Here is a 26,564-nt window from a genome sequence, read left to right on the forward strand (position 1 = left end):
CTGATTCAGGCTGATATGTGTGGCCCCTCCTCTGGGCTTCTTTCCTGTAGTCTCTGGGTGGGGTGAGGGGTGGTTCTGGAGGACCTGTCAGCGTAAGGAACGCCCTGCCCATCGTGATGAACAGGCATGGCAGTTGAAAGGATCCTCACTCCAGATGATAGTGAAAGGCTGGACTCTTTCCCAGGGATTGTCTGTCAAGTTTACACACCAAAGGGATTGTCTGTGAAGTTTACACACCAAACCTTCCACAGAGCCAGGAAGGCAGTGTGGCTGGGATCTGGAAGAGGGGCTTTGGGCTCAGGAGCTGTCTTTCAGATCTTCACATATGAGCCAGGAATATGCTCAAAGAAAGTGATAGGGCCCTAAGCAAGGGCTGACTTCAGACCTAACCGGGTGGCCCATGGACAAGTGCTCCTGGCCTCCAAGGGCATCAGGAAGGGCTGGACTGTAGAGCCAGGGTCTCATGAGAGCAATCTCCTAACTGAACTGTTGGAGACATTGGGTTTGTTCTCTGATGGCTTCTGGGGGTGACTCATGACCTGCGGGGAGGGCAGTCTTGCCTGCAGCACAGAGCTGGGTTCAGGTCTTAGGTCCCTCACCTGGAATTCAGGGTGAAATTGTAGTTAAAGGGACAGGTGCCTGACGAGAACAATTTAAGGAAGGATTTAGTTTAGAGCACTTGAAGGTCTAGTGTGGTGTCGGGGAGGTGAGGCGGCAGGAGCGTGAGGCAGTGGACCTCAGTGGATCTGCGGTCAGGAACCATGGTGGACGCTGGTACTCAGGCCACAGTGGTGGACGCTGAGGCTCAGGCCACAATGGTGGACACTGAAGCCACAGTGGTGGACGCTGGTGCTCAGGCCACAGTGGTGGATGCTGGTACCTGGGCCACAGGGGTGGACACTGAGGCTCAGGCCACAGTGGTGGACGCTAAGGCTCAGGCCACAATGGTGGACACTGAAGCCACAGTGGTGGATGCTGGTACCTGGGCCACAGTGGTGGATGCTGAGGCTCAGGCCACAGTGGGGGACGCTGATGCTCAGGCCACAGGGGTGGATGCTGAGGCTCAGGCCACCTTTTCCTTTTTATTTAGTCCAGGGTCCCAGCCCATCGCTACCACACCCATCCAGGGTGGTTCTTCCCTCTTTAGTTGAACTTTTTGGACATAGTATTGGAAATACACTCAAGAGGTATTATCTCCTGGATGATTCCAAATCCAGGCAGTTGATCCTGATTAACATAGATGGATCTTGTCATGAAAACGAATGTATGCCCAATGCCAGGCAGGTGTGGTCAAGCTTCACCTGCAAGGGGCTGGGAAGGGTGAATAGGGAGCCAGCCTCCTGAGCAGAGAGGGGCAGCTGGCTGGTCTGATGGACGCCTCAGAACATTGCAGTATGTGATTCACGAGTTATCTTTACCCCAGTGACACTCAAACTTCCTAACCTAACCACCAGTAGCTCTCCATGTAAGCTGGTGTTACGGGGATCTCTGGAGTGGCTTCCCCTCCTTCATGGATGTCTCCCACTGCCTACACAAGTAGGAAGTCTGGCTGTTCCATTAGCCTCAAGGATCCTCTTGTCTCTGACTTCCCCGAAATGGAGATTACAGGTGTGTGACACTCTGGCCTGGTGTTTATCACCCCAGTTCTGGGGATTGAACCCAAGTAAAATAAGCATTTGACTGAGTTGTCTCCTCAGCCCCTTACTGAATTCTTATGAGAAAATTAGGGCATTGGACAGGAGCTGGACTCTGAAACTTGGAATGGGAACGTCTGGATGGGCTGAGGTGTGAACTCAGGAGCCCCAGACTTTCAAGTGACCCTCCACCAGGGGCATATGGGGGCACTAGCCTTTCTTGTCTGAAAACCCCATAGTCAGTCAATGCTAAAAGACCTGCCTTTAGACCCTTATCAGGCCAAGTTTTAGGAACCCCTGAGTGAATGAAGTCTAAGTTAGGCCCTTGAGGCTGTGGCTCACATGCCGTGGCACCTTCAGGAGTCCTGAGGCTGTGGCTCACTCGCTGACACCTTCAGGAGTCCTGAGGCTGTGGCTCACTCACTGACACCTTCAGGAGTCCTGAGGCTGTGGCTCACACGCCGTGGCACCTCCAGGAGTCCTTGAGGCTGTGGCTCACACGCTGACACCTTCAGGAGTCCTGATGCTGTAGCTCACTCACTGTGACACATACAGGAGTCCTGAGGCTGTGGCTCACATACCGTGACACCTCCAGGTCCTGGGAAAGCAGGTGGGGGCAGAGTCAATGGTGACAGCCAATTGGATTGGGGTGGCTGTGTGCACACAGATCCTGATCAGAACTACTCAGCTGGAAGTGACTCATGGTTTGCCTGGTTCAGTGCAAGCTGGACTCCATGGTCCAGAGACACAGGAACCACACAAGAGCTGGACACCTGCCCTGGGCGCATGGCTTGGGTTCTTTCCATTCCAGCCACGCATGGAAGAAGGAGCTGGGAGATTGTGGGTAGGAGTTTGGGGGCTGTAAGGAGGTAGAGGGGTCTACGGAGTGTAAGTTCCAGGACGGTGGGGGCCAGTAGCCCTGGAGATGGCCTGTTGGCATAAACCCCAGGTAGGGTGCACGCACAGCTGCCATAATATTCCAACAAGATCTGCAGACTGCAGTGGTGCCTGATCTAGCCTGGGACCATTTCTTGAGACAAGGTGTGGGCTGAGGAGCTTGGCCAGCTAAGGCTCACCTCCATCTTCAGGGACTAGAAGTGTTTGGTCAGGGCAGAAGTGGCGGTGAGGAGGAGACACTGTATCTCAGTTCACTCAACTGCTATGACAAAAATATTACGGGCTGGGAACATTGTCGAGTGAGTTTTATTTATCATGGCTGAGTCCAAGCTGGGCACTGGTTTGTAGTTGACACCTTCCCACTCTGTCCTCACACGTGGGTGGGCTGAAGTGTCTTACAAAGCCACTCACCCAGTTCTTAAGGCTCCATCATCACAACCTACTTCCCATCTGCAAGACCCTACAACGGTGGCACCATCCCCTTGGTAGTAGGATCTGAACACATGAATTCTGGGAACACAGTCAGACCGCAGCAAGGTGCCAGATAAGCAGTGTGTGATGTTGTGTGTGTGTGTGTGTGTGTGTGTGTGTGTGAGCGCACGCACACGCGTGAACATATGCCAAGACCCTGTGAGTTGAACCCTGAGGTGCTGGGCGATGCCCCCTTGTGGCTGGAGAAGGAGAGGGTGGGGAGAAGCTTTGCCAGATTTCAGTACCTTCATGCTGAGATGTCCTTGAGTGAATGAATGTGATGAAATACCTCAGGTTGAGGGATGGCAGGAACAAAAGGCACAGGGTGGGGAAGGCACGCCCAGGTGACTACTGCCTGCCACCCCCTCTTTCCTGCTGCCCCGTCTTTAGTCACCAGGATTCTGTGGCCTTGACCTTGGTCTTGCTGGGTATTGGCAAGTGTCTGTAGTGCCAAGGAATGCACAGGCGGAGAGATGGACAGACAGACAGACGTGTGGTAGGTGAAGGTGCAACCTGGGTACGGGCGCACCAGGCTGTCCTGGAGACTGCAGTGTGGAAGGCAGGCAGGAACCAGACTGTGGCTCATGAAGCCTTTCTAGGCTCCCTGCTCTTCCTGGTCCTCCGTGGAATGCACTGACCCATGGAGACAGAGTTTGGCAGGTCTGGCTCTCACTCCACTGGAGGGATGGCAAGGAAGGAGGCTTCTAACCCCATCCAGTCACTTCATTGCTGCCTGGGGATGGGCAGGATTAGGGATCTTGTGTATCTGAGCCTGGGGGTTGGTTTGGCTAGTCTATGGGACTAAGGACTGCAGAAGGAAGGGGCAGAGAGGGCAGCCCAGGGCAAAGGGATGTGTTTAGAATTCAGACACACTGCTCTCACCCTCCCAGAAGAACCTAGGAAGGGGCTTGTGCCACTTCATGCCAAGCAGCCCTGCCCATTGTCACGAATGAATGAGCCACCCCAGCTTGGTCTCTGTGACAGCTTTGGTGATGGTGGTGGTGATGGTGACCGGCTGGAGCCCCATGACAGGGAGCAAGACAGGAGGGGAAGTCTGCCTAGGTCTGGAAATTGCTGTCCCAGCTCAGAAGGATCAAGTCGCATGCTGACAACTTGGACAGGCCCAGGCCAAGTGGAAGCCAGGGTCTTTCAACATCACAAGCATTCAGGGACCTGTGGAGGGAAGGGACTGCGTGGGCTGTGCTTGCTGGCGTGGGCACGGAGTTCCCCGGTGAACGGCTTTGCAAAGCCAGTTCCACCTATGCATCCAGGAATCTGGACATTGGGAAAGGTTGAGGCAGGAGCCAGTCCAGACCAGTCTAAGCAGCTTCCTTTCCAGGGAGGGCTCCCCAGGACAGCACATCTCCCCCAGGACCCTGAGGTGCCAGCTCTGATCTTGCTTGTGGCTGCTCCAAGGCCAGGTGTGAGCAGAGTACTGAGGCTGCCCACTTCAGTGGGGCCGTGAGTCACCCAGGACAGCTGTTCTACATAAGCAGGAACTGTCTCCTCCAGTCCAGACAGGGACGTGTGGCCAGTGAAGAGAGCAGCTCTTGGATCTACTGGTCAGTGCAGTCTGCAGCCAGAGGATACCTCCTTGCGGGTCCTCACCTTCAGCCTCTTCAGCCCACGGTGGCTGGGGTCCACCAGGAGGCCATTCTGGGCTGCTGTCCAGGCCTCCTCATAGCGCTGTTCCTCTAGACAGTGCTGCCCATGGGTCAGGAACACACTGGCTGTGGGCGCCCGGCCAGGTTGTTCTGCCAGGCTGCTTTGAGCTTGGGCTGGTGACAGGGCCAAGGCCTGGGTGAAGGCCCCTGCAGCTCCATGCGTATCCCCCAGACTCAGCAGCAGGCGACCCCGGGTGCAGAAATCTTGTGTCTGCCTTGTCGGGTCACTGTCCCCCGCACCGTCCTGCAGCACACGATCCAGGTCCCTGAGTGCCCGGTCATACTCCTGCAGCTGGGTCAAGCAGGCCATTCGGAGACGCAAGTAATAAGGCCTGCCACCACCAGCCAGGACGGCCAAAGAACAGTATCCCAGTGCCCGCCTCGGCTGTCCTAAATCCAAGAGGTTGCTTGCTTCCTTGGCAGCGGCCTGCGCCGGGGACACAGAGAAAAAGCAGAGTTAGCCTCTGCTGGAGTGCGGTCCCTTCCCTGTGCAGAAGACCCACTCACTTCTGGGGGCCTGGACTGGACGTGGGTAGAGATGCCTAGAGGTCCCTAGGTAGTCAACTCCATGTGACTGAGGGCTGGCCTAGTATGTTTGCCTCCCTTTGGTCCCAGGGCTCTGCAGAGTCACTGCTAGGAGGGCTGATGGGTCCCGGGGTCCATAGGAACAGGAACCGGCTTCCCCTCATGGGGTACAGTGCCTTCTCTCTGTACTAGATTGAAGGCTCCCAGGGAGGGCTCTAGGCTTTGAGGTTAGCACAAGGGCATCTGCTCTTCTTATTCCCTGTTGTGTGACCTGCAAGAGCCTCTTGCCCTCCCTGCCAAGCTGCCTGCTCCTCGTGACTGCCGGGTGCAGCTAGAAGGGACTCAGAGACCGCCGGTGCAAAGGATCACCCCGGCTCTGCAGGAGCTCCGCTCCGCCCAGCTCAGGAACGGGCTACTGACTGCGTAGTCGCTGGCACAGTATATTCAGCAGGACTGCTCTTGGTGGGCGAGACCAGAGCGAGGCAGGAAGCTAAGAAAGGCCACTTCCGGGTTGGTCCCTGTTGCTAAGCAACCGAACGCTGCCTTGCTAAACCCAGCTCTTGGGATCCAACTCCCGTAGGTCTTGGGATCTCCCTAGTGTTTTCTCGATTTTCCCCTTCAAGCTTCGGGACCTCCCCAGGCCTCCATCTCAAGTCCTCAGTCCCTGCTCGAGCTCCAGGAACCCCGTAGCAGCACCCTCAGCGCCCCACCCCCCCCAACTCAGAATTCCCCAGTCCTCCCATAGCTTGGGGATTCCCCTTCTGACCGTTTTAGATCTTCAGGATCCCACTCCCCAGCCCCCTCCAGTTCGGGGACTCCTATCTGGCACCCAGGACCCCAGAGACATCTCTGATCCCGACCCTGTGTAAGCTTCTCTGGGTTTCCTGACACCCCACCTTCTTCCCTTTCTCTTAGCTCACAGTCCAGATCCCAGACCCCCTGTCCCGAGGCTTTTAGTCCCTTAGAATCTATACTATAGAATACTGTTCTACAGATATGCCCGGTTCCATGTCACTCTGCTGGCAGAATTCAGAGCAATGGAGAGACAGATGCATTTGGAGAGATGCTTGTTTTGCCTCATGTCAACTCTTGACGCAATGTCTCTCAGACTCCAAGGCCTGGACTTGTATACCCCCCCCCTTCTGCTCTTTCCAGCCTGAGCTGGGTCCTGGGGTGGGCCTTATACTGGGGTAAGGTGCCCAAGTCATCTGTGGCTCGCATGCACAAGCAAAGAAACAGGGTATGTGTTTCCAGAAATTTTCCATGACCAGATCTGGGGTTTCTTATTCCACCTCATCCCAAACCCAAGGAAACCAGCCAACAGCAAGGAAAGAAGAGCTCCCTGGGCTAGGAGTGGACTTCTGAAGCTTGTGGTGCTGGGACAAGGTCAGCATGGGGCTCAGGGGGTCTGTCCCACCTGGCTTCCCACCTTCTCACCTGGGTGAGACTCCGCTGCTCTGGGGATTCAAGGAGACGCAGGAGAAAGCTGAGGTCCTGAGTGTCTGTCTCTGCCAGGCACTGCAAGTCATGGGCAGCAGCTGACACAGCTCCCTTTTTAAGCTGGAGCAGGCCTCGCCGGGCCTGGGCAGCCTCTGATGATGGGCTGAGCTGTAGAGCTTCTTGCAAGTGGGTGCCAGCCTCTTGATACTTGCCTGTGGGGATCAGGGGAAGACGGTCAGTGTGTGTGTGTGTGTGTGTGTGTGTGTGTGTGTGTGTGTAAGAGGTATGCCCAGGAAGGGGGACATCTAGCCCCAGGGAGCTACTTTGGTGTCCCCTATTCTGTCTCGGTTGGGGTCCAGTTGATGGGAGCATACTCAGCCCCAGTAGGAGGCAGAGCTGTGGGGCAGCTCCCTGTAGGCGTTGGAGGACAAACGCAGATGAGAGAGAGCTTCCTTTCAAACAAAAGGTGACAGGAAAACACGCATGGCGCATGTGGATGCACAGGTCCTTTGGGTGTTCCCTGTGACTTGGCGGTGGTGGCACACCTTTAACCCCAGCACTAGGCAGGCAGAGGAAAGTGGATTTCTAAGTTTGAGGCCGGCTTGGTCTAAGGAGCCAGTTCCGGGACAGTCAGGGCTACATAGAGAAACCCCGTCTTGGAAAACAAAACAAACAAACAAAAAAGCCAGAGAATTGCCATTCCACAGGCCCTACAGGGGTTGGAGGTCATGGGATTTGGAAACATAGACACCATAGTCCAGAGACTCTTTCTCCACTTCACAGAGAATTAACAGAGGATCAGGAGTGTGGGTCAGAGGCCCATGTCCCCCGCTCTTACACACATACCCAGCCCTGTGAGGATGTCCGTGAGAAGCAGGTGCCAACTGGGCTGTGCAGGGTCGATTCTAATCAACGCCTCCCCCATGGCAAGGAGGCTTTGGGTGTCCCCCTCCCCAAGGAGGCCTCCAGCGTCCAGCCACTGGTTCAGGAGGACCTGGCAGCGGCTATGGAGGCCCTGGGTGAGGGGCAACTGAACTTCCGGCTTCAGGGAGTGGATCTCAGAGATCACAGTGCCTGGATCGAGCTTCAGGGCCGAGAGCATGTCCTCCACAGCTTCCTACGAAGGGAGGGAGGCCTGTGAGTGTGGGCGTGGGAGGGCTTTACTCCCATTTTTCAATTCTCTTCTCAAATTCTGTCCGTGGAGTCTCAGGGGGTCCGTCCCACCCAGCTTCTCACCTTCCCTATCCTGACTATCCTGGCCTACCTACCTGTTAGCATTCAGGCATCTGTACTGGCTGGCCTGCCCTTTTCCATCTCCCTCCCTCCTTCCCTCCCCCCTCCCTCCCTCCTTCCCTCCCCCTCCCTCTCTCTCTCATCTCTTTCTCTCTCATCTCTTTCTCTTCTGCCACTTTTGTCCCCGGAGACTGGTTTCTTCCCCCCAGCCCTTTCTGCCTCTTCTCTCTCCTCTCCAAATAAGCCTCCTATGTGAGCCTTGTTGCATGGTGTGATTTCTCTTCGTAGAGTTTTAAAATAAATTACAACACTACCACCTGCACAGGTTTACTAAGACCCTGGCTGCCCCAAAGCCTTGCATATCTATCCCTGCAGACTGAGGCAGGAAAGCATGAAAGGTGAAGCTGTGGGAATGTGACTCTCGTTCTCTGCAAGTGCTTGTGGGCAGAAGAGTTCTGACGTGCTCCCTGATGGATGGAATGTCATAGGCCACCTTTTTGGGGGTGACTTCTGCCAGGCTCCTAGCTGCATCGGGATCATATGGGCCCCGTCACTGGAAGGCCTGACCTTGCTCACCTTCCTTCAGCAGAGGAGGAAGGTAGCACCCCGGTCTCCCTCACATCTGCTTGCCTAGGCCCAGGTGGGGAGGATGGGCTGGCACCTGAAGCTGGTCCAGGGCCAGGTGCACGAGGGCTCGGCCACACAAAGCTTGCACGTTCCTTGGCTCCTCCCGAAGCATGGAGTTGAAGTCAAACATGGCGGTCTTCTTCTGACCCAGGATCCCGTAACAGCGGGCTCGGGTGAGGAGGGACTCATTGGCCCGACTCCCTGAAGGAAGTACATGTGGTCAGGACAGGGCTTTGGCTAGGGCTCTTGTAACAGGGTCCCATACAGTGTCCAATCTGGGTGGGCAAAGGGATACAAGGTCCACCCTGGGGTGCTAAAACTCCATTGGGTATTAAGACTCTGTCAGGCCACCAGGGTTACTGGCCACAGGGCAGAAGCCCAACCAGGAGGGGTGGTACCTGGGAGAACTAGTGGATGATTGGGGTGTTCTCGGAAGGTCTATGCCACTGTTTTGGTGGAAGGGGGTAGGACAAGTTCCTTAGGCCAGGGTAGAGAGAGGAAGGATGTAGTAGGTAGACTGAGGCTCAGAGTGGGCAGCTATTCCCAGCGAACTCTGGGAGGTGGAGCCTTTCCCCAGACAGACTGCCTCCGTCACACTCCTGTACATCTGCCTAGTGTCCCACACAGGGAACCACAAACTCCCTCTGCAGGCCATTCTGGGTCCTGACCTTCCCCTGCCGCTGGTGACCTGCTGGACTGGGTACACCAACCACTCCCCTCCTTCCCCCTAGGAGCTCCCTTTCACCTACTATGAGGAGCAAGCAGTGGGGAGGTGCCAGCACAAGTCACCAAGAAGCCACCATGATCGAATGCAGGACTACACGACTCCCACCCCTGACCCTGCCCGGCTCCAGGGACTTGTTCTTGCACCTTGGCACTCGAGTACTGGGCTCCAGCATGCTCGGGGAACCTGCTGCAGCCTGGATGAGAAGACTTGGCTGGATGTGGAGGCCGGGTATGGGCATAGAAAACCTGCCACTACTGTGAAGGGCTCAGGGGAGCCAAGGTCTGGCCTACACCTCAGAGGGGAGCATGCAGGCAGCATCCTGCTCTCCCTCACTCCTGCTTGCTCTGCAGAACAGAGTCCCAGCTGGCCCAGGCCTTCCTCAGGCTTTGGTACGCTCACCAGATAGCCAGGGTTCAGCACTTAGGTGATCTTGGTAAATGGTCCCATCTCATCTACACTGTGGAGTCTCAAAAGCACAGGACTGTGTGGAGCAAGCTTGACCTCAGATCCCATGTCTCCCATGCGTCTGGCACAGGATCAGACCCCTGAGGCTGGTGGGGGGGGGGTTCCTACCTGCAGCAAAGATGGCCAGAGAGAGGTACGCGATGGCTTCCCTGGTGTGGGCCTTGCTCTCTGGGCCCCCTGTCCATGTCTGCAGTATGTTTAATGCCCGTGTGTGACAGTGACTTTGCAGCAGTTTCAGGTCCTCCTGGTGGAAGACGTCCAGGGTGTGCTGGAGACAGGCGGTGTTTCCAGACTGGGCCACCTTCTTCACCAGCTGTGGGGCAAGAGGAGAGTCATTGCTGTGATCTCCATTGTTCCTCGTTTCTTACTACCCACGCCCTTCCCAGCACTGGCTGCTCTGAGTACGTCCTGGCTCTGCATGGAAGAACATTCTGGAGTGGGGGAAAGATATCTATTTTGAGCACTGGAAGGTTTTCCAGGAATTGAAGTCCTGGCCTCCTCCTGAGAGGACAGGGATGTGGGGGTGAAGAAGCATAGAATGCAGCAGCAGAAACTGACAGGTGGGGTGGGCTCCTTTTCCCAGTCTTGGTGTCGTCCTCTATCACGTGGGTGGAGACCCCACCCCAACAAGCTGATCCGAGGAAGGCTTGAATAAGTTTGAGCAGGAGACCTTAGAAGAGCAAGTGTCGGGGACTCTAGGGAGCTGCTCATAAGGTGTGGACCAAAAGCCAAGGGTCTGGCCGGACTCTAGCCAAGGGTTCTCCTCAGGTACAGACAAGCTCCTCTCTCCATGATTCCATCTTAGGAGACACAACTGTTCCCCATGGGCCTGGTGCAGACTCCTGACCCCGACAGAGAAGGTTTCTGCCCATCCTTCTGCCCAGAGAATCAAGGTTCCAGCCAAACCAGAGGAGAATGAAGAAGCTGGCTGGTCCCTCAGCCCAGGCTTCATGGCCAGAAATCTCCTCAGAAACATGAACTGTGAACCTTGGTGCAAACAGAAAGCTCACAACACATGGGCCAGGTCTTAAACTCCACCATTCCAAGAGCAGGGGTTCTCAGAGGCTGGGAAGCAGGGGTCAAGAGTCTTGTAAAGCTGCACCTCTATTCCAGGCAGAGTTAGGCTTGAGTTAGGCTCAGACTATGATCCATTGGTTCTTGGCCACTTTTCATTACACCACAGTCAAAGCAAGTAGGAGCACCTACTGTGTGCAGGGTACCTCTCAGGTCCTGAGCCCTCCCTCAGCCAATGAAGCTCAGAGAGGTGAGGGATGGCCGCAGGTGGTGGTGGTATGGGGCTTTATTTTCCTATTCCAAAGCCCAGGCTGTAGGAAGCAGATCTGGGGCCATGGGATGCACGGTGTTCTCCGCAGAGCAGTGCCCGCTCCTATCTGTACATACCCACTCAGGTCTTCTCACCTGGTTGGCATCATAGCAGAAGCCCCTCCTCAGCTGAAGCAGGGCCAGTCGCACCAGCACAGGGGCCGCTTGGGGCTTCCGGGACAAGGCAATCCGCAGGGATTTGTGAGCATCATCCAGGCGACCCAAGAGGTACAGGGCATCGGCCACCAAGAGGCAGGAAGTCTCATCCTCTGCATCCAGCTCCATCAGCAGCATGGCCAGCTGGTAGACACCATAGGTATCCCTATGGAGAAGGTGGTTCAGTGTGGGACAGGCCTTTTCCTGTACCCCTACATCACTCACGATGTCAGGCCTCAGGTGACTCTTGCCCCCAACCATGCCTGTAGTCTGGGTAGCTCCTTTCCTAATGAGCTGAAGAGGGAGGACCACGTCACCTCTCTCCAGACTCCTAACCTGCCCCTTCACCCTCCCCATGCTCTTTCCACCACCACACAGGGCAGGCCCTCTGCAGAAGAAGGGACCAAAGTCACCTAAGGACCCTGAGCAGACCCTGCCTCAGTTTCCTTTCTTATTAATATAAGAATTGATGGTGAAATGTAACAGCAATAGGAATCCACACGAGGGCAGAGGAAGCTCAAGGGTGGGCATGGGGTGTGGACTAATGGTGGTGGGTGAAGGCTGGGCAGAGGGAGGTACACCCCTCCCACAGCATGTCACATGGGCCTGGGAGGGCAGGGTGGGTGCTACTTGAAGTCAAAGACCTTCCTTGGAGCGGTCTCCTGAGCCAGAGCTACACCTGTCTGCACGTTGGGACAAGTTGTTATGGAGACAGGGTGTCACAAATGTCTTTAGCAACAAAAGGAAACATCACTCAAGTTTAGGAGGAGGATGCAAGCTGCAGCTGCAGCAAAAACTCTGTATCTTGAGGCATTTCACGTGCGCAATAAGAAAAGGCTAGAACGACGCATTGCAGGGGTCTGATGTTCAGAAGGTCTCATCCCTTCCATTTAAAAAGGAAAACAATGGGGCTGGAGAGATGGCTCAATGGCTAAGAGCACTGGCTGTTTTCCTAGCAGACTAGGGTTCAATTGCCAGCACCCATATGGTGACCACAGTTGTAATTCCAGTACCAAGGTCTGAAGCCCTCTTCTGGCTTTTGCTGGTACTACAGGCATGTGATATACATATAGGCAAGCAAAACAAAACGGAAAAAAATCACAAAGTAAAATGTAAGTACTTCATTTAAAAAAATTGTGGTGTGTGTGTGTGTGTGTGTGTGTGTGTGTGTAAACGAGAGCAGTTGTCCTCGGAGGCCAGAGGCAAGGGTTCTCTTGAAGCTGGAGTTATAGGCGGTGTATACATACTGCTGGGAACTGAACTCAGGTTCTTACTAGCACTTTTTCTCAACTCTTAAGCCATCTCATCAGCCCCCTGACCTTTTCGCTTCTTATTTTTTTTCTTTTTCCTGTGTGTTTTTGAAACACGGGCTCACTTTGTAGCCCAGGCTGACCTGGAACTCTATAGCTCAAGCTGTCTTCATGGCGATCCTCCTGTATCAGTCTCCCAAGGGCTGGGATTGCAGGTGTGATCCTCCACCTAACCTAATGTATTCCTAACATTAAGGGGAGGAAGTCCACAAGGCATCACTTTCTGAGATCCAGGATCCTGAGATTTCAGCCCTTGTTCCAGATTCCCACCGTTAGCCACCCAGCCGATCCTAGCACAGTGTTCTATCAGACATCCCTACCTAACTTCCCCCACCTCCAGCGCGGGGCAGGCTCTCACCCCTCCTGCGCCCTTGCTGCAGGGCCAGCACCCCGCACAGCCTTCTTCGTGCAGCTAGGCGAGCGCAGCAGCATCTTGCGGCCCTCCTCCCGCAGCACGGTCAGCAGCAGCCCTCTCTGGTTCCAGGGCACATAGGCTTTGGCGACTAGCAGCGTCTCCTCCGGCCGCAGCCGGCAGGCGGTGACATAGTCCAGCGCGCCCAGGAAGGTGCTGCCCTCCAGCACCCGCAGCAGCCCTCGGCCGCACAGCGCGCGCACGCAGCCTTCCGCGTGCGGCGCCCCGCGCTCCACCACCGCCTGGAAGTCCTCGCGCGCGCGCCGCGCATCACCCGCGTGCAGCGCACAGAAGCCGCGCAGCGCCAGCAGCGGCGCGAGGTCTCCGGTGCGGTCCCCGATGCGCTCCCCAGGACGCCTGGGCCGCAGGAGACGCTCACACTGCGTGCGAGCGCCCGCTACGTCCCCGGCCAGCAGCAGACACTCGGCGAGGCGGATCCCTAGCTCGAGTCGCCTTCGGGCGGGAGCCACACGGAGCAGGACCTGGAGCGCGTGGGTCACAGGAACCAAGAGCTCGCGGTCCGCGTCCTCTCGCAGGTCCCGGCGGCTTCGCACAGCCTCCAGGAATCGGTCGAAGCCCACGTCCGCGGCTTCCAGCGCCTGAGCCTGCACCCGTTCGCGGTCCTCGGCCGACAGCAGTGCCTGGAAGTGCCTCCGTGCTCCGGCGGGACTCTCACGGAAGGCCTCCTGTAGGTCCAGCAGCATGTCCCCCGCTCGGCCGTCCAGGAAGAAGGCCGCAGCTGCGCGGGTGACCAGCAGGGCCGCCAGGTGCTCACCTGGGGAGAAAAACCTGTATTGCTCTGCCTTACGAAAGCTCTTTTTGTCAGCTCAGGGTATCTCCCCTAAGTCCGCAGGTAACCCAGGACCCTAGAACCACAAGGACGACCCCAAATGGCGCCCGTGAGTGATGCCATAGCATCCGCGCCAGCACCACAGCTGGTGCCACCCATCACGATTCCCCCTGACTCTGGGTAGGCATCACCTCTCAGTCCCAATCGAAATTTATTTACATTTCCTTCCGCCCTGACTTCCAGCGATAGGTTTTAGTTTCCTTTTCAGGGATGTAACCCCATCCAACCCACTCTGTGAAACTGGGATTCTGAGTCTGACTTTGTAGGGTCACCAGTCCTGGAATCTTTGCATCCTACAATCTCGGGACCCAACGCTTTCCTGTAGGAAAACAGAGATAGCAGAAAAGGGGGCTCAGTAATCTGAAGCCCTTACCGGAAGAGTGGGTGGAGGTCACTGGCTGAATCTCCTGATTTCTATCCCTTCCCATTGTTAGCGTGGGGGTTACAGTGATGGACACTCCCCAAGGTGTGAGGATGGACGTGGAGAACAGACTATCACAGCCCTGAACCCAGCAAAACTACAAACAACCAGTTTGCACAGACTGACCAAGAAACCCGCCTCCAACAGGGTCCCCTGCCCAGTCCTGGTGGCAGAAGCCAAAGGTGTAAACAGAAGAAAGATCAACCCTGGAAACAGCCGCACTTCCTTCCAAGAATGCAAACACACACACACACACACACACATACACACACATTCGATTTCTTCATCGTCCCATAGGCTGTTAAGGCTCTATTCATTTTTTCTTCTTTTTTATTTTAAATTTTGATGACTCTTCTATCTTTATAGTGTTGATTTTTCATTATTATTTCACTTTTTAATTAATTTCCATTTTTTTGGGTGATGCCGAGTAGCACATCCAGGTCTGCGTACATGTTAGTCAAGCAGTTCATCACTGAGTTATGCTACCTCCGCTAGTATTTTTTAAGTTGTAGACCAGACATTTGAGCAATGCCCTGCAAAGACTCTCATTTATTATGCTTCTCAGATGAGGACTGAATTTTGTATTTGTAGCCAGTTAAGTTGCCTGGACTCAAACTCCGAATTCTGTAGCAGAAATAATTAAAACCCAGAGACAGAAATTGGGGTTCAACCTAAAAACCAGAAAAGCCAAGCCACTAGAGAAGTCTTACAAGGCTGGGCAACCACAAACTAAGCAAACTAAGCCTCTCTCTCCTCCCATTTTATATTCCCTCTAGTGCTGGGATTAAGGGCATGTGACTCTCTAGTGCTGGGATTAAAGGTGTAGGCCACCCCACCTGGATTTATTTCTGCATTAATATTGTGTAGCCCAGGGTGGTATTGAACTCACAGAGAACCATCTGACTCTGTCACTCAAATCCTGGGATTAAAGGTGTGTGTCACCACTGCCTGACCTCTAGTGGCTTTAGCTTTGCCTCTGGTCTTCAGGGAAAATTTATTTATCAAAATACAAATAGACCACTACAAAATTCTGTCAAATTCTCTTTTTAGTTCTTCCTGATGCTTCACAGGGACCATCTTGTCTCTCCTGCGTGCATCCAGTTCAGCAATCAGCATGGGTTTAACATTAAGATTCTGCACCGCATCCCTCCCGTGGCCCCCTCCTCTTTTTAAACCGGGGCTTTCGGTTGTAGGCATGATTGCAGAGATGCTAAAGGAAAAGCCTCCGAGCTCCCGCCTCCAGGCGGTCACCAGCCGACACCTTCCTTCAAATACTTGGCTTTTGATACTTCATCCAAAACAGGTAGCTGTCGCCCTTGGGACAGGTGACCTGTGAGGACCATCCACCTTTCCGAGAGCCGGATCCGCCCTTAGCTTTAGCGATGTCGATGGCCCGGGACTTCTAAGACACCGTCTCATGGCTTTCATTTTCGATTTTCTGGGGTTCATTAATGAATTTCTTTTCCGATCAGCTGTGTAAAGAAAATGCTTTTCCTTGCTGTACTTCTCCTCCATCTTGATTCCACGGTGCTGGATACTTTCCCCAGGTTTTGTTGCTGCGTTTTCTCTTTGGGGAAGTTTTTACCAGTTACTTTATTTATTTATTACTCTCACTGATATGTAGGAATTCCACAAATCTCTGCATACTGGTTATTGTTATTCTTTTTGCCATTGTGTATTTTGAAAACAATCTCTTCTCTGCTAATTGTCCTTTCTTTTACATTTTACAGTTGAGGGAGAAACTTTTAGTTTTATAAACTGTATTACAATTTCTTGTTGTTTCTACTTTTACATTTTTAAAAACATTGAGAGTTGGGCTGAGAGATGGCTCAGTGGTTAAGAGCATTGCCTGCTCTTCCAAAGGTCCTGAGTTCAATTCCTGGCAACCACATGGTGGCTCACAACCATCTGTAATGGGGTGCCCTCTTCTGGCTTGCAGACATACACACAGACAGAATTTTGTATACATAATAAATAAAGTATTTTTTTAAAAAAAACATTGAAAGTTTGTGTATCCTGATAAATCTCTCTGCTCATGCACAATCCAGATCAGACCAAATCAAACGGAATTTAAAAAGGCCCAGTTTAATGGGTAAAATGCTCCCAGATGGTGTTCTGGCCCCCTAGAGAAACACCAGAAAATCACGTCTGATTTCTCGGAGGGGGAGAGTTTAAATCCCCTGTGGGAGTGGTCTTGAGCATCTTTGGGGGGAGGGGGTCATCGTTTGGCAGGTTTTCTGAGATGAGGCAGGGTTTGGAGAGAGATGGGGAGGAGGCTTGAGGTAGAACTTTCACTAGAACATTCTAGACTCTTTGGGTATATGGATGCCAGGAGCTGGGGTGGAGCTTCCATCCGGAACAAAACAAATTATTTATTTATTATAAAGTTTTTGAAGGGGACAGGGTTTTTATATGTAGCCCTGGCTGTCCTGGAACTCAGTCTGTAGGCCAGGCTAGCCTCAAACTCAGAGATCTGCCTGTTTCTCTCCACCCCCACCCCAGTGCTGAGATTAAACATGTGTGCCACCAGCCTGCAAGATTTATTTATTTTTACTTTTATGTGTGAGTGTTTTATATGCATGTATATCTGTGCACCATGTGTGTGCTGTGCCCATGGAGGTCAGAAGAGGGCATCAGATCTCCTGAAATGGGAGTTACAGATGGTTGTGAGCTGCCATGTAGGTCTTGGGGAGCTGAATCCAGCTCTTCTTCAAGAACAGCCAGTGCTTTTAATGCTGAGGCAGCTCTCCAATCTCATATGTCCTTTTAGTATATTACTGAACATGGCGAATCATATTATTCTGCAAATGTAAACTTAGCAAGTTCAATATTATCTGTTGCTTTTGTTTGTTTTGAGACAGAGTCTTACCGCACAGCCTGCCTGGCCCGGAACTCACTAGGTAAACAGACTGGCCTTGAATTCACACCCATCCTGCTAGTCCTGCTTCGGTAGCCAGAGTGCTGGGATTGCAGGTGTGTCCCATCACATCCAGCTACAAGTCCTCTATGATGTGATGCACTTTTGCCGACCACACACATCAGAGCCAGGACACGGAGCTTCCGGTTCTTGCCAATTCCTTCCTGTTCCTGTTTATTATGTTCCGGCCGGCAGGGACCCTGGCATTCAGCAGACACTTTGTCTCTCTTTGCCACATCCCAGCGCCTTTGTGTGACCACAGCTGACTACAGACTGAAGTCCACAGAAAAACGGCAAGGTGAAAGAAATCTTTACTCTTTATAAGTTGATTATCGTAGGTGTTGTGTTACAGCCAGAGAAAGCTGCTGGCGTAGGGTTGCCGTCCGCGTTAACCCCTCCCCAGTCAAGTCTTTAAACCATTCTTGGTTCACAGTGTGTGACTCAGTGACACCTCACATCCATTTATTTCCCTCTTCCCTCCAGCCCGAGGGCGTGGTCTCCCTCAGCCCCCACCTTCCTAGTGCCCTTGCTCCAGCCTTCCACCTTCCCAGCGCCTGTCTCCTTCACCTTCCCTAAGACTCCTGACTTCCCAGTCTCCCAACCTCCTCCCAGACTTCCAGATCCCAGCAAGTCTGGCCTGTTTCTGACTCCTGAATCACACTCATACACGATACCATAAGAAGCGTGGTTGAGGCTCAGCTGAAAAGCCACCTCTTCTGGGAAGCCCTTCTCTGCTAACAGCCAGATTTGTGCCTTGCATTTTATAAGGCAAGAACCTTGTTTGTTCCTTTCTGGGTTCTCTGTCTTTTCATTGTGGTGTCCCCAGCTCCAGCACCAGCCCTTGCCCCACCCCAGGTTTGGTCCCACCACAGACAGGTTTTAGCTGTTGTTGGAGTAACTGTCGCCACGGCTCTTGGGGGATATGACTAGTGATACACTGTCCTACCTTGGGGTCTGCTCCCCGTTGGGTCAGGCTGAAGGTCCCGGCTGCACGCTGCCAGGCAGTCTTCAAATCTGCCTCTATGAAGCAGAGCTTTAGGTGACATGGCGTCCACCCAGCTGCCCCTGGGGTCCAGGGCCTTCAGGAGTGCCCGGCAGTTGGTCTCTTGTGGGCCGCTGCTCTCTGTGGCCTTCAGGAGTCCTGAGAGGTAGTCCCAAAGGGTGCCAAGCAGTGTGGGGAGATAGGGCTGCTGGTGGCTACGGATGAAGGCCACCGTCCGGTCTGCACTCGAGGCATAGGTCTGAAGATAGGCAGCTATGCCCTCACTGACCTGGTCCACTGAGAGAACCCAGGCTAGGGCACGGGTCAGCTGTAGCTCCAGGGTCTGCTGGGAGTGTGTATCCAACAGGGCATTGCAACGCTGTACCACCTCCGTGTGGCGCCCGTGGGCCAGCAGGCCAGCTAAAAGGTACAGGACAGTGGCAGGGTGGTTTGGGTAAATGGCACCAAGGAAGGCAGAGGCCAGTGGCCCTGTCAGGGAGACCACGGCCATGCCATCCCACTGGATATCAGGAATCTGGCTGTCCCCGCGACACCAGGCCTCCAGTGTGGCCCCCACAGGTGTCCCTGGGGCCTCAGCCAGGACAGCCTGCACGTGCCGCACGGCCGAAGGGGCATGACAGCTGAAGGCCGCCAGGTAGAAGCCTGTGGCTAAAGGCAGCTCCCCAAGGGTCAGGTGCTTGTCCCCCTCCTGGCAGAGGCAGACCGCGAGCTCCTGAGCTGACATCAGAGTCTCAGTCCCCACTGGTCCGTGTTCGGTCTTCATGAGTACCACCGATACCTACAGAAGGGGAATTGTATTAGTGTCCGAGGTTCAAGTTCACCTGCCCCATAGCCTCTCTTGAGTCTGACCTCAGAGAAACCTCCCAGTTCCTGCCACTGAGACCTCAGAACCTGTACAGACCCTGCTGGACGGAACCTGGGACCTGGTTACCAAAGAGACATTTTTGGAACCCCTTGACAGGCTGTCTCCGTTAGCGGGACTTGAGTTCTACTGGGGCCCGCCAGTTTGGGTTTCAAGTTACTACTCTTATCTCTTGAGCCTCAGTTTCCCCCTTTGTCAAGTGGGATGGGACCCTGCCTACTCGGGTCAGCCTCAGGGGGCCTTGGTGTCCACGTCTGGGGAGCAGCTGAATGCTTAAGGGGTCAGGGCCTTGGCGTAGTCTGGGACCCCTGGCTCCCTCTGTCAGGAAGGCAAATAGCTGCAGGGTCTCGGAGCTCCAACCCCTACCAACCTGCTCAAGCCTGGGGGATGCAGGCTGAGGGCCGGGGCTGGAGCTGGGTATGGAACGGCACAAGAACCCACGGTGAGTTCTGAGGTAAGACCCCAGGAATAACTTGTCTTCTAACCCTGGCCTCTGACCCCAGGAACTATTCTTGGCCTTTCATTTCCTGGTCCCCAAATGCTTTCAGTGAAAAGCCCCAGCAAGCCCTCCCTGACAGACACGTGTACTCATGCCTACCCTCAACGCTTGCACTCACAAGCTGAACCAGCCAGGTCTGGGGATGGAGAATCTCTGACGACTCAGATTCCTTATTAGGCTGGGACCAGGGTTGGTGGGTGCAGCCGCTGGTCAGCCCCAGGTACTCTGGGCCCCTTTAGAGACCCAGAAGCAGGAAGGGCCAATCTCCAGTTTCCAGGGAGAATATCAACATCCCAAAGCTGCCTGGCTGCTTAGCTTTGCCCTCTAGTGGCCAGACATGCTCAGGATCGGTACCCACCTCCCCAGCCCTTGCAGTGGTAAGGAGTGGGGAGGGAGAGGAAAGTAGGTGAGAAGAGGCTTCTCGCGATGACCTTGGAGTAGAGAATCTAAGTCTTGGAGGAGGGAGGCTCAGGAGAGTACAGCCTCTGGTTCTGGGTGAAGCTACCCGATGACTTGTGCTAGTCCCTGACCTGCACATTCAGACTTTGTCTCTGCACCCCAGAACTCAGCGGTTGGGATAGTGTGATCTCCACACCACTCCCACCCCCAGGCCTCTCCCTTCAGTCCCCTGTCCACTTTGGTGTCCTGAGGGTCTTATCACTTGCCCCCAAGTCCCTGCACCACAACCTGCTCCTTGAACTGAACAAGTGGGCTGGGATGCATTTCTGTGCCTACAACCTGTTCCTGGTATCGCCCTGGCTCTGGCAGCCCTGGTGAACTCCTCCTTGTTGGGTAGTGGGGCACAGGGCTCAGTTTTGGAAACAGGGTGTAGATACTGGGACCTGAGAATCAGTCCAGATTCAGTCCGTTGCCCTATGGGGCATGCTGAGTAACCAGTTTCACATGGCTGCAGAGGGGTTCTGCTTTGGGCAGCCCCTCCCAACTCACTGCACCATGGTGTCCAGGTTTGGGGCAGTGCTGGCTCTTCTAGGGGCTCTGGGGACTGGGTGCAAGGTTGCTGGGGAGTGGGGTCCTCTGATGTCCTCCTTAGAGGCTACCTTTCCGGACCCCTCTGTGGAGAGAGCCTGGGCTGAAGTCTGAGGATGCAGGGTGGGCACGGCCAGCAAGGCCCATCTCCTTGTATGGCTAACCTTCTCCCCAGCTCCTTGACGTTCACAAAGGCACGGAACTCAGGCAATCAGCAGTGGTGAGGGCTTATTAAGAAATTTCCTATTATGTTACTTTGATTACTTTCATTTTAATTACCCTAATTAGGTGAGCTCTGTAATGGAGTAGGCTGTCCTGTGGGGCTGTTGGAAGGGCCTGGGGCACAGAGGGGCACCGACTATGGCAATCACATTAGCCCTGATCTGTCCCCTGTGTCCTTCCTGGGTGTATGGAGCCAGAGAGCCTGCAGGCACTGGCCAGATGGGCCGTCTTCTGGTTGGGAGTGAGCTGTAACCGCAGCTCCCATTGGAGGGCAGCACGCCTGGATGCTGGGCCCTACCTGCCCATGCTATCTTCTGATACCGTGGTAGACACACACTGGCTGCTGGACCTGGGTGGAGAGGCCAAGGCCTGTGGCCCCGAGTTTCAGAATCTGGACATGGGAATAGATCACACAGCTTCAGTCTCCCTGTGATGGTAGTGACCAGAATTCTGGCCCTGTGCACTACATGGGTCCTGCTGCCCTAGACACCCTGCCTTGTTGGGAATCCAGTCAGCCCTACTCCATAATGATAGCCCTTAGATGCCGCATGAGAGCAGTTTCACAAGAGGTATCTGATTATCTGGCTTCATATCTGTGGTTGTGGTTGGCCCCTGGGAAAGACAGAAGAGTCATGGCCTCCCCCAAGGGTTCCCCAAGGCATGCAATGTCTAAGCAGGGCCTTGGGATGCCCTGCATTGGAAAGAGCACTGGGCTGGTGACCAGGGTCTTCATAGATGAGCAGAGAACAGTGGAGAAGTTGAGGAAACTGAGGCTGACCTTGTGGGATGCAGGTCTGGCGATTGTGAGTTACTGTTCAGGGACAATGCTCGCAGGGCTTATAGGGACGGCTTTCCCAGCTCTCCAGAGGAAGATTGGGAGTGGCTGTTCCCATGGGAAGTCTTTGCAGATCCCCTTCCCAGACCCCTAGGTGCTCTCCCAAGAGGACTGAATTAGAAAGATGTGGTCCATGTCTTTCCAGAAGTCTGACATCTCACCCACTTAGTGGGCAGTGACAACTTGCCCCTCAGATACTGATACATCCCTGATGGTTAGGCTCAGCCCCAAGGGCTGAGGATCTGAGCCTTCCTGACACTGAAAGCTACTAGTGGTGCTAGACTCAGGGTACAGTCCATGACACAACTCAGCGGTAAACTGATCAGCCTTGTCTGCCCATCCCAGGCCTCCGAGGGGGTCTGAGCTTCTCTTTGCCACTGACCCGGCATCCCACCTGCCTCCCTCTCCTTCTGCTCCTCCACAGGTGCTCACCTCAAGGGTTCATTGTGTCTAAGGCAGTTTGAGTTAGAGCAGATCAGCACCCAGGATCCCCCAAAGGGCAACCTTGGGTTCCCAGGAGTGCTCTTCACTCACCACTGGCCCAAGAGCTGGCTACAGCACTGTCCATGAGCTTGGTTCTTACCCATACCCACCAGGGCCACCTGCCTCCCAAGCATCCAGATTGCTCTGCCAGGCTGTGTAAGCATCTGAGCCCCCTCTAGCCATCAGAGCTTGGGATACCCTCCCCAGCCAGGGTTCTATGTGACCTCATTCAGTAGAGAGTAGAGAGTAGAGAGTAGGTTTCAGATTATTTACCTGGGGCACTCTGGGAGTTACCTAATGGCGTTCCAGTTTGTCTTCTCTGGTGACAGTGAGCAGGACCTGCAGGTAAATCCAAGGCTCTTCTCCTCTCCTCTCCTCTCCTCTCCTCTCCTCTCCTCTCCTCTCCTCTCCTCTCCTCTCCTCTCCTCTCCTCTCCTCTCCTTTCCTCTTTTCTCCTCTGCCCTCCCCTTTTCCCCCCTCCTTACCAGCCTAGACCCCATCTCAGTTGAGCTCGGTCCTTGGCAGGCCGTGCAGCTGGCAGACATGCCCAATCCACACCTGCCAGGGAGCTGTCTCCTCTTGTTCCCTGGGGCTCTTGTTCCATCCTAAAATCAATAATGCAGCAGGACAGTGTGCTCACTCCCTTCTTCCTGCCATCTGCCCACCTGCTGCTTCAGGCTGCTTCAGGCTCTTCTTAGGTGTGGAGCCATCCCTATGGCCAGGAGGTGGGCGAAGCCAAGAGCTGTATGACCTAATGTGGGAAAGGTTACGGGGTCTGTGTTCCAGAGTTCATGGGGGCTGTTCATTTGGGGCTTACAGGCTCCCCTGGCAGGCAGCCCAGCTACAGACAGGGCTGTGTTCATAGAGAAAAAGCCATGGCCCTCCATGACTGGTTTTCTCAGTGGGGGCCCCGTCTTCCCACTGAGAGTTGGGTTCTGAGGCCAGGTGGTAGGTCTAGGCCCTAAAGAGGAGACTTGGCTCAGAAATTGTGCCCGGAGCCTTGGGTTTCTGGCTACCTGGCCACAGGAGCTGGGCTAGAGAGAGGAGACCTTCTCAGACACGCCTTCCATGAAACTCCTCGCCCTTCCGCATTGTCTCACCATCATCAAAGCATAACACGTTTCATCACATCCCATCTCACTGCCTGCATGCCTGCATCCCGTGTGTACCACGTCTGACCACCTCACTGCCTGCATGCCTGCATCCTGTGTGTACCACGTCTGACCATCTCACTGCCTGCATGCCTGCATCCCGTCTGTACCAGGTCTGACCACCTCACTGCCTGCATGCCTGCAGTCCATCTGTACCACGTCTGACCACCTCACTGCCTGCATGCCATCTGTACCACGTCTGACCATCTCACTGCCTGCATGCCTGCATCCCATCTGTACCACGTTTGACCACCTCACTGCCTGCATCCTGTGTGTACCACGTCTGACCATCTCACTGCCTGCATGCCTGCATCCCATGTGTACCACGTCTGACCACCTCACTGCCTGCATGCCTGCAGTCCGTCTGTACCATGTCTGAAACACAGCACACAAAGCCCACTCCGATCCTAACTAGGGATCTGCCTTGCCTCTTCTCACCTGTTTCAGCACCCGAATTACTCAGGCCACTCGCAGTGGTCCCTTGTAGGGCCTGGTCCTACTTAGGGTCTTTGTGTCCCTGTTTCCTCTCATTATCCACCTGGTTCTCCTTACTTCCCTTAGGCCTGGGCTCAGTTATCCCCACCTAGACAGACCCAGTTACATGAAGTAACTTCCCTGGTCTGCTCTGTCACCATCGCCATCAGCTTTGTGCTCACTTTTTGTTGACTTGCTTGCTGGGATTTCAACTGAGGATTCCAACCTCCCAATGGAGGTCAGGGTTGCTTACCATCACCTAGAAGCTGCCTGGCAGGCAGCTAGGAAGGAAGAAGGCAAGAGGACAAGTGAGGGAGAGAAGGCAGGAAGAAGGAAGAGAGGGAGGAAGGAGGAAGGGACAGGAAGGAAGAGACAGGAAGAAAGGAAGGAAAAAGGAAAGAAGGATGAAGGAAAGGAGGGAAGAAGAAACAGGAAGGAAGGAAGAAAGGAAGGAAGAGACAGGAAGAAAGAAAGGAAGAGAAGAAGGGAGAAAGGAACTGGAAGCAAAGAATGAGGAGACAGGAAGGAAGAAGGAAGGGACAGGAAGGAAGGAAGAAGGGAGGGAGGGGAAGGGAGGGAGGGACAGGCTGTAGAGGTTCTGTCTAAGAACTTCACGTGACTCTGTGCAGGGATGCCCTGGACCCCTAGGTCAGTCCTGAGATGCACACAGGTCTCCCCAAACTCAGTCCTATAACTGAACATGGCCCCACTCTTGCTGGGCAGAGATGGCTCTGGAGTCCATCCCTTTAACACCAAGAAGTTCTTTGGGTCCAAGTATTGCCCAACTTTTTCCTTTGCCTCCTCTTTCTCCTGAAACTGTCACCAACGGGGGTGAGTGGGTGGGGGCGGTACAGAGAGAGATTGATGGCGCTGGGCCGGGAGCCGCTTCGCAGTCTGTGTACACAGCCCAGATTGGCTTGAACTAACGAAGTTTATCAACCAGGCCACCAGGAGCCATTAATCACTCAGAAAAATAACAGAGCGAAATGACTTTTCAAAATGCCGAGGGTATAATGATCATCTTGCCCATTCTGCTAACTGCTGCCATTTGTGTCTGAGATACTTAAATATGCAAACAGTAATTAACGTGGTAATGAACGGGGGCTCAGAGCCTCCCCTCCCCAAGCTCATTTGCATGTTAATTATCATCAGCAACCAGGGAAACAAGTTATAAACAGCCCAATTAGCAGCCGGATCATTTTTACAAGAAATCGCGTGCACTTTGACACAAGAGCAAGCATGAGATTAATGATGTCAGGCAGAGCTGCCCCACTGCCAGGGTGTTCAGGGTGTCGTGACTTTGGTAGTCTGGGTGACAGGGAGGGCATTGACTGTGGGCTCAGCGTGCACCGGAAGTCTCCTGATCCTGAAAGAGAGGACAAGGGCGGAGGGCAGTTGGCAGGGAGACGATTCTGATCCCGTCGCTGTGACAAGGGAGCTGTACTCAAAGTTGGTGCTGTAGCTGGAGGGATGAAGCCTGTTACAAGGACAAGTTGGGTTCATGAGGGTGGGAGATGGGAGTGCTCCCTAGAGGAGCTGTCCGGGGTCCAGGATTGCTCAGTGACTCCATCGGGTTCTTGCTCACTGCAGCAGAGGTGACTGGACATCACAGGACGAGCAGGCTTTTGCTACAGATTGAATGGGTTGTCCACAGGTAGGCCCAGATGAGGCTCGACCACAACTGGACCGGTCTAAAGTCCATCATCACAAAGTCTAAGATCCTCCACCCCACGTGGGGGAGGGGGAGCACTAAGCCAAGCAGGCTGTGTTCTTCACCAGAGGCAGCTATGTATGCCACGGTTCTGGGTGCCAGGCTTTGCCCGTACAGTAGTCCTGTGAAGGATGAGTGAGGTAGACCCAATTCAGCGACCAGGAAGCTAAGGTTTAGAGAGGGGGAAACCTGAATGAGGGCCGGGCCTTGGAGAATCTTGGTTTCAGCTAGGTGCCTCCTCTTTAGGAAATCGGCTTTCCTACTCCCCCAGATCCGCCCAGCATGCTGGCCCATAGTGTCTTTTCTCAGGCCCTGGCCTGTTCACACGGTTTTGGCTGCTTTGGCTCTTTCTGCTGCCCTCCTTGGTGGAGGTGGTGTTTGATGAGCGCCATCCTGCATTCTCCCCAGAGGAGCCAGCAGACGTTTTCTGGAAAGCTCCTCTTCTGACGTTTGCACTTTTGAGACTTGGGGTCTCTGGAAAGCTTTCCCTCCATCTCCACAGAGCAGAAGCCACCAGTCAGCACTGGAACAAGTTCCACACCCTGTGGCTGAGCCTTTGTCTTCCTAACCCTTCCCTGTCCCCTCCCACACCCTTGAACCCCCCTCCTACTCTTTCTTCCCCTAGTTCCACAGGAGACCATGGGGTCTCACATAGGTACCATCTGGCTAGCAGAAAGATGGTTTTGACTTCCTTGGATGTTGTGGCTACCCAAGGGCTGTGACCACACCTACAGAGAAGCCACTATCCCTTAGCACGAGGCATCTGTGGACAGAGAACAACCCCTTGTCCTTTTCTAAGCACCAAGAAAGTCCTGGTGTCGGCCGCTGCTCAGTGCCTCAAAGATCAGACTCGTTGAGGAACAAGGGCCACTTTCCGCTGTGTCACCCCACCTCCCTGTCACCTCCCCCTGTCACCCCTCCAGAGGCTGCTTCTAGACAGGTGCTTGTTCCTCCTGGTGGGTGGTTTTCTTTTTCTTTTTTTTTGAACTCAGGTGTCATGTAGGAAGTCTGAGAGCCTTGGGCCAGGTGCTGGTGACCATGAGAAGGTGACAACCTGGGTAGATGGCTTCAAGTTATCAGTTCCCATCCGGCTGACTTGGATGGATGCAGGCAGAGGGCAGTGTTGGGCAGCTGGTCACAGTGGCAACCGTCCACATCAGGAGTCTTGTAAAGAAGGACTGTGTCTGGGTTACTGTTGGCTGCCTGCTTTGGAAACATGCTGGAAGCTATCGGGAGCTTTCTGCTTAAAATTAGGCCTAGAATCC

The 26,564-nt window shown here is 54.2% G+C and overlaps 1 protein-coding gene across 2 annotated transcripts; it reads right to left on the reverse strand.

Annotated features, from left to right (window-relative positions):
- Window positions 1–3,102: 3,102 nt before the first annotated feature.
- Window positions 3,103–19,665, reverse strand: Ttc34 (tetratricopeptide repeat domain 34). 2 transcript variants are annotated; one of them, XM_050153107.1, is made up of 9 exons: window positions 19,536–19,665; window positions 18,019–18,853; window positions 12,831–13,659; window positions 11,103–11,328; window positions 9,792–9,996; window positions 8,526–8,692; window positions 7,478–7,748; window positions 6,629–6,843; window positions 3,103–5,093 (listed from the first exon to the last, which is right to left on the reverse strand). In XM_050153107.1, the coding sequence occupies exons 2-9, from the start codon at window positions 18,836–18,838 to the stop codon at window positions 4,566–4,568; spliced, it is 3,261 nt and encodes a 1,086-aa protein (XP_050009064.1). In that variant the 5' UTR covers window positions 18,839–18,853; window positions 19,536–19,665; the 3' UTR covers window positions 3,103–4,565. The 2 variants fall into 2 exon arrangements, with proteins under 2 accessions (XP_050009064.1, XP_050009065.1); XM_050153108.1 differs by having other exon boundaries at window positions 19,555–19,661.
- Window positions 19,666–26,564: the final 6,899 nt, after the last annotated feature.

The sequence above is a fragment of the Alexandromys fortis genome, unplaced genomic scaffold (assembly GCF_014885135.2).
Source record: "Alexandromys fortis isolate MF-2015 unplaced genomic scaffold, M_Fortis_MF-2015_v1.1 scaffold_88, whole genome shotgun sequence".
NCBI lineage: Eukaryota > Metazoa > Chordata > Mammalia > Rodentia > Cricetidae > Alexandromys > Alexandromys fortis.